The sequence below is a fragment of the Oncorhynchus kisutch genome, linkage group LG15, assembly GCF_002021735.2.
Source record: "Oncorhynchus kisutch isolate 150728-3 linkage group LG15, Okis_V2, whole genome shotgun sequence".
Classification (NCBI taxonomy): Eukaryota; Metazoa; Chordata; class Actinopteri; order Salmoniformes; family Salmonidae; genus Oncorhynchus; species Oncorhynchus kisutch.
In genome coordinates, this window is record NC_034188.2 from 27,230,567 (window position 1) to 27,238,362 (window position 7,796).

The 7,796-nt window shown below is 45.3% G+C and overlaps 2 protein-coding genes across 3 annotated transcripts in view; one reads left to right on the forward strand and one right to left on the reverse strand.

The window, feature by feature from the left end:
- The first annotated feature begins 1,745 nt into the window (after positions 1-1,745).
- The window catches only part of LOC109881350 (dedicator of cytokinesis protein 2-like), a 62,184-nt gene continuing 56,133 nt past the window's right edge, over positions 1,746-7,796 (forward strand). For both annotated transcript variants that reach the window (XM_031789976.1, XM_031789977.1), the window contains exon 1: positions 1,746-1,860. In XM_031789976.1, the coding sequence (XP_031645836.1) occupies positions 1,837-1,860 (24 nt within the window). In that variant the 5' untranslated portion in view covers positions 1,746-1,836. The remainder of the gene's footprint in view (positions 1,861-7,796) is intronic.
- Positions 6,702-7,796, reverse strand: part of LOC116353587 (uncharacterized) — a 9,288-nt gene continuing 8,193 nt past the window's right edge. The window contains exon 3 of the mRNA XM_031789979.1: positions 6,702-7,743. Coding sequence (XP_031645839.1) covers positions 7,578-7,743 — 166 coding nt within the window. The 3' untranslated portion in view covers positions 6,702-7,577. The remainder of the gene's footprint in view (positions 7,744-7,796) is intronic.

Genomic DNA, 7,796 nt, shown 5'->3' on the forward strand with positions numbered 1-7,796 from the left:
TGACAGATACAGATGTCCTGGGGAATAGCACAGTGTGTGTGTGTGTGTGTGTGTGTGTGTGTGTGTGTGTGTGTGTGTGTTTAGGAGGAGTTGTGAGAGAGAGTTTATTTGAGGTAGAGGGAGCACTGTGTGACTCTGATCTGATTTAGCGAGGCGAGGGTGTCTGTCTGTCTGTGTGTGTGTGTGTGTGTGTGTGTGTGTGTGTGTGTGTGTGTGTGTGTGTGTGTGTGTGTGTGTGTGTGTGTGTGTGCTTGTCAAGGTGAGTTTGGGTTTGGGAGAGAGATATGATACAAAAAAGATGCAGAAATGTCTTATTTAAAGTCATTCAGACATAGGAACAACTGCTTCACTGCACTATGACATCTGTTTGTGTGTGATGACACATCCACTCTGCTCTGTTTACCTTGACGGTATCCAGTGACCAATTTCAGAATTTAATTTAATCATGTCTGCCTGCCTCAAATCAATCCCTTTAAATCACGTACCAACATGACCGACACACACACACACACACACACACACACACACACACACACACACACACACACACACACACACACACACACACACACACACACACACACACACACACACACAGACACAGACACAGACACACACACACACACACACACACACACACAAACACACACACAGACACAGACACAGACACACACACACACACACACTCTTTTCACACATATACACACTGTTGATATGGCTCTAAATACTGTAGCTTGGGTATAATTCCCACTGACAGTTTTCAAAGTCTAGAGAACAACACAAGGCTTAAGATAGGGCTTGTCTCAAGGTACTGTAAATAAGCTGAACAGCCACACAGTCAGGGTCATTACAAGGTAACGTACTGGAGGACACAGCAGATGTTTTCCTGGATAGAGTAGCTAGCTGCCTCGCTGCACCACTGAGTGGGCTCACGCACACTGTCTGGAGGAGAGAGAGAGAGTGTGTGTGTGCAGTGCTCTGTAGCTCAGTGGTAGAGCATGGCCCTGCACCGCCAGGATAGTGGGTTGGATCCCCTGGACGACACATATATGTAACAGGTGTCCACACTGGATTTGAATTAGCTGAATCACATGTATTATTATTATTATTACATGTCATTCCAGATTAAATGAATATGCAGTAGTTGGTGAGGATACCTAGGTGACTCAAATAATCAATGACCTTTCACCTCTACTGTCATGTAGGGTATAGCAATTGTTTTAATGTTGTTTTAATTGAACCTTTATTTAACTAAGCAAGTCAGTTAAGAACAAATTCTTATTCACAATGACGGCCTAGGAACACTGGGTTAACTGCTTTGTTTAGGGGCAGAATGACACATTTGTACCTTTTCAGCTCAGGGAATTCGATCAAGCAACCTTTTGGTTACTGGCCCAATGCTCTAACCACTAGGCTACCTGCGGCAGCAATGGGGCAGCAGAAATGGGGGCAGTGAATTACTTTGGCGAAGCACACAGAGAGAAAACAGTCAGGTTGTAGAGATCTAAGACATCACTGATGAAAGCCTTAGTGAGTGATGTTGAGTGGATATAAAATGTATGTATATGAGTCTGTCTAAAACATTTACAAACATGTCTCTCTTTTCACTCCAAATGGTTCATGACCTTCCTCTCCTTCTCTCCTTCTCTCTCTCTCTCTCCCCCTCTCTCCCCCTCTCTCTCTCTCTCTCTCTCTCTCTCTCTCTCTCTCTTTCTCTCTCTCTCTCTCTCTCTCTCTCTCTCTCTCTCTCTCTCTTTCTTTCAGGGTGACACATTCCAGCATATTCAGGACATTGTGGTCAGTCTCCTCAGGACCATTAACCGTACAGTCATAACCATGGGTCGTGAACACGCCCTGATCGTGAGTAAACCTAATTACCCCCCTTCCCAAAGCAATAGTCCACTATTCACCAGTCAAATATTTGGAAGGCCACCAAAATTCCTGAAATTTCCATCCCTAACTATAGCATTAGAACTGCCAGACAGAGTTGCAATCTTCTTCAGAGAGAGTCTACAGAGTTCTGTCTTACTATCCATGTCTGTGCCCAAAGAATTCGAGCTTCTACTTTTAAAAATCCATCTTTCCAGAAACAAGTCTCTCACCGTTGCTACTTGTTACAATATATGTGCCTTGGACAATATATGTGAATTGATTGCCCCCCATCTATCTTCAGAACTCGTACTGTTTGGTGACCTAAACTGGGACATACTTAACACCCCGGCCGTCCTACAATCTAAACTAGATGCCCTCAATCTCACACAAATGATCAATGAACCTACCAGGTACAACCCCAAACCTGTAAACACGGGCACCCTCATAGATATCATCCTGACCAACCTGCCCTTTAAATACACCTATGCTGTCTTCAACCAGGATCTCAGCGATCACTGCCTCATTGCCTGCGTCCGTAATGGGTACGCGGTCAAGCGACGACCCCTCATCACTGTCAAACGCTCCCTAAAACACTTCAGCGAGCAGGCCTTTCTAATCGACCTGGCCCGGGTATCCTGGAAGGATTTTGACCTCCTTCAGTTAGTAGGGGATGCCTGGTTATTCTTTAAAAGTGCTTTCCTCACCATCTTAAATAAGCATGCCCCATTCCAACAATTTTGAAACAGGAACAGAAATAGCCCTTGGTTCACTCCAGACCTGTCTGCCCTTGACCAGCACAAAAACATCCTGTGGCGTACTGTATTAGCATCGAATTGCCCCCATGATATGCTTTTCAGGATAGTTAGGAACCAATATAGACAGGCAGTTAGGAAAACAAAGGTTAGCTTTTTCAAACAGAAATTTGCATCCTGTAGCACAAACTCCCCAAAGTTCTGGGACACAGTAAAGTCCATGGAGAATAAGGGCACCTCCTCCCAGCTGCCCACTGCACTGAGGCTAGGAAACACTGTCACCACCGATAAATCCACAATAATTGAGCATTTCAATACTTCAATACTACCCCCCACACTTCTCATTCACCCAAATCCAGACAGCTAATGTTCTGAAAGAGCTACAACATCTGGACCTCTACAAATCAGCTGGGCTAGACAATCTGGACCCTCTCTTTCTAAAATGATTCGCCGCAATTGTTGCAACCCCTATTACTAGCCTGTTCAACCTCTCTTTCGTATCGTCTGAGATCCCCAAAGATTGGTAAGCTGCCGCGGTCATCCCCCTCTTCAAAGGGGAGACACTATAGACCCAAACTGTTACAGACCCATATCCATCCTACCCTGCCTTTCTAAGGTCTTTGAAAGCCAAGTTAACAAACAGATCACTGACCATTTCAAATCCCACCGTACCTTCTCCGCTATGCAATCTGGTTTCCGAGCTGCTGATAGGTGCACCTTAGCCACGCTCAAGGTTCTAAACGACATCATAACCGCCATCGATAAGAGACATTACTGTGCAGCCGTATTCATCGACCTGGCCAAGGCTTTTGACTCTGTCAATCACCACATTCTTATTAGCTGACTCAACAGCCTTGGTTTCTCAAATGATTGCCTCGCCTGGTTCACCAACTACTTCTCAGACAGAGTTTAGTGTGTCAAATCGGATGGCCTGTTGTCCAGACCTCAGGCAGTCTCTGATTCACCTCTACGCAGACGACACCATTCTGCATACTTCTTCTTTGGACACTGTGTTAACTAACCTCCAGACGAGCTTCAATGCCATACAATTCTCCTTCCGTGGCCTCCAACTGCTCTTAAATGCAAGTAAAACTAAATGCATACTCTTCAACCGATCGCTGCCCGCACCTGCCAGCACGTCTAGCATCACTACTCTGGACAGTTCTGACAACTACAAATACCTAGATTTCTGGTTAGACTGTAAACTCTCCTTCCAGACTCACATTAAGCAACTTCAATCCAAATTTAAATTGGCTTCCTATTTCGTAACAAAGCATCCTTCACTCATGCTGCCAAACATACCCTCGTAAAACTGACTATCCTACCGATCCTTGACTTCGGCGATGTCATTTACAAAATAGCCTCCAACACTCTACTCAGCAAATTGGATGCAGTCTATCATAGTTCCATCCATTTTGTCACCAAAGCCCCATATACACCCACCACAGCGACCTGTATGCTCTCGTTGGCTGGCCCTCGCTTAATATTCGTCGCCAAACCCACTGGCTCCAAGTCATCTATAAATCTTTGTTAGGTAAAGCCCCACCTTATCTCAGCTCACTGGTCACCATAGCAGCACCCACCCGTAGCACACGCTCCATACGGTATATTTCACTGGTCACCCCCAAAGCCAATTCCTTTCCTTTCAGTTCTCTGCTGCCAATGACTGGAATGAATTGCAAAAATCACTGAAGCTGGAGACTCATATCTCCCTCACTAACTTTAAGCATCAGCTGTCAGAGCAGCTTACAGATCATTCCACCTGTACATAGCCCATCTGTAAATAGCCCACCCAACTACCTCATCCCCATAATGTTATTTTTTCTCCTTTGCACCCCAGTATCTCTACTCGCACATTCATCTTATGCACATCTATCACTCCAGTGTTTAATTGCTAAATTGTAATTATTTTTCCACTACGGCCTATTTATTGCCTTACCTCGCTAATCTTACCTCATTTACAGATTGTATATAGACTTTTCTATTGTGTTATTGACTGTACGTTTGTTTAGTCCATGTGTAACTCTTTGTTGTTGTTTGTGTCGCACTGCTTTGCTTTATCTTGGCCAGGTCACAGTTGTAAATGAGAACTTGTTCTCAACTGGCCTACCTGGTTAAATAAAGGTGAAATATATTTTTTTCAATGATTGCGTGTTTGCAGGGTTTTGCTCCAACCCAATTGACTTGGCTTCCCATACTGCCCTCCATAGTCTCCTACCATATAATTAGTGCAGTTGTAGAAGATGCTTTCCAGTTTATTGATCTTTACCTTGGTTGCCCTCTAAATGATTCTCTTCAGTCCTTTAAGTGTTTCTCAAATTGTTGCTTGGGTCCTGCTGGTGGCTGGTGGCTGGTGGCCAATTCCATTTGGGCCTTGACTTAAAAATGGAGTTCTGATTAAAAACAAGGGACTTGGTATTTTCTTGGAGAGAAAGTATTGATTGCTTCAGTCCGTCTTTCAGTTTAGTTACTTATTACACCTTTATTATACACTTTCAAATACCACAGTATAACCCTCCCAGACTAAACCCCTCAGTTCTTACCATCCATCCATAGTACCACAGTATAACCCTCCCAGACTAAACCCCTCAGTTCTTACCATCCATCCATAGTACCACAGTATAACCCTCCCAGACTAAACCCCTCAGTTCTTACCATCCATCCACAGTACCACAGTATTACCCTCCCAGACTAAACCCCTCAGTTCTTACCATCCATCCATAGTACCACAGTATTACCCTCCCAGACTAAACCCCTCAGTTCTTACCATCCATCCACAGTACCACAGTATTACCCTCCCAGACTAAACCCCTCAGTTCTTACCATCCATCCATAGTACCACAGTATTACCCTCCCAGACTAAACCCCTCAGTTCTTACCATCCATCCACAGTACCACAGTATTACCCTCCCAGACTAACCCCTCAGTTCTTACCATCCAACCATAGTACCACAGTATAACCCTCCCAGACTAACCCCTCAGTTCTTACCATCCATCCATAGTACCACAGTATAACCCTCCCAGACTAAACCCCTCAGTTCTTACCATCCATCCACAGTACCACAGTATTACCCTCCCAGACTAAACCCCTCAGTTCTTACCATCCATCCACAGTACCACAGTATTACCCTCCCAGACTAAACCCCTCAGTTCTTACCATCCATCCACAGTACCACAGTATAACCCTCCCAGACTAAACCCCTCAGTTCTTACCATCCATCCACAGTACCACACTATTACCCTCCCAGACTAAACCCCTCAGTTCTTACCATCCATCCATAGTACCACAGTATAACCCTCCCAGACTAAACCCCTCAGTTCTTACCATCCATCCACAGTGCCACAGTATTACCCTCCCAGACTAACCCCTCAGTTGTTACCATCCATCCATAGTACCACAGTATTACCCTCCCAGACTAACCCCTCAGTTCTTACCATCCATCCATAGTACCACAGTATTACCCTCCCAGACTAACCCCTCAGTTCTTACCATCCATCCATAGTACCACAGTTTAACCCTCCCAGACTAACCCCTCAGTTCTTACCATCCATCCATCCATAGTACCACAGTATTACGCTCCCAGACTAACCCCTCAGTTCTTACCATCCATCCATAGTACCACAGTATTCCCCTCCCAGACTAACCCCTCAGTTCTTACCATCCATCCATAGTACCACAGTATTACCCTCCCAGACTAACCCCTCAGTTCTTACCATCCATCCACAGTACCACAGTATTACCCTCCCAGACTAACCCCTCAGTTCTTACCATCCATCCATAGTACCACAGTATTACCCTCCCAGACTAACCTCTCAGTTCTTACCATCCATCCATAGTACCACAGTATTACCCTCCCAGACTAAACCCCTCAGTTCTTACCATCCATCCATAGTACCACAGTATTAACCTCCCAGACTAACCCCTCAGTTCTTACCATCCATCCATAGTACCACAGTATTACCCTCCCAGACGAACCCCTCAGCTTTTACTATCCATAGAGTCACATGGAATACAAATGGTGGTAGTCACAAGTGCTTTATGTGAGTCATCATGGCACAAAAAATGCTTTAGGCAATCACTCTTCAAGCTGACTCTTCATGTTTTGTTTAAAATACACACCTTTATTGGATCCCAATATAACTGTTACAAACAGCTGCAGAAACACAGTGAGAGGAAGAAGAAGAGCATTGTGGGAGATCATACACTGGGATGGTTTATAAAAAAGCACTGATGTGGCAGGTTAGGGTCTGGTGCTGATGATTGGTTAAACAGTAAATAGGGCGTGGTCTTAGAAGCAAAGGCTGATTCTAATTGGTTGAGCTTGGGTTATAACCAATAGCATTGTGGAAGAGTGGAAGCTCGTAGAGTGGAGTGTTTATTATTGTCTTTGTTGTTGGTGCACTCGGAGGGAATCCTGAATGGATCCTCGCTTTGTCAGTCAAGTCTGGGAGACTGTTGATTGGTTGCACGGCCTGTCACTCTCTAAAGGGCTTGATGATGGAATCGTCTCTGTTTAGGTAGTAGAGTTCCTCTCTTCACTGTGACATGGTCCATCACCTATGAATTCTCATCTGACAGATGTTAGAACTAAGGAAAGGTCACCGCTGTCACAGCCTTCTAGACTGAACTCTTGTCAAAGTTTAGTGTCTCCCCTAAATCCATAGCTCAGTAACTGTACCAAGACTTTGGGTTAAAGTAACTATCAATCAGCCCATAGTTGTGGGCTGATGTACTGTTCGCTCTCCAACCATGTCAGAGATGAACCATAGATCTCCATAGATACCATAACAGGTGTACAGTTCCTATAGCAACAACAATGAAACAGGAGCAGTCCCCATGGTCCATCGACACACACACCTGTCCAATCCCCATGGTAACAGCAGTCCGGAATGTCTTCATGGCGACTGTACCGCCGGCGATGGCTGTGTGTGGGCGAGTGTGTCTGTGTGTGTCTACAGCCACCAGAAGCACTTCTTGCGTAGCTTCTTGACGAGGGTCTTGGTGTTCGGGTGGGCAGGGACAGGTTTGGGGACAGGGAGGGGAAAATCATAGTCCCTGTCTAGAGTCTCCATCACTGGCTGGAACCTGCCTTCCTGCTGCCTGAAGTCATGCTCCACACTGGAGAGAGAGAGAGGGGGGAGAGTGGAGAGGTTGGGGGGAAGGTGAGAGTG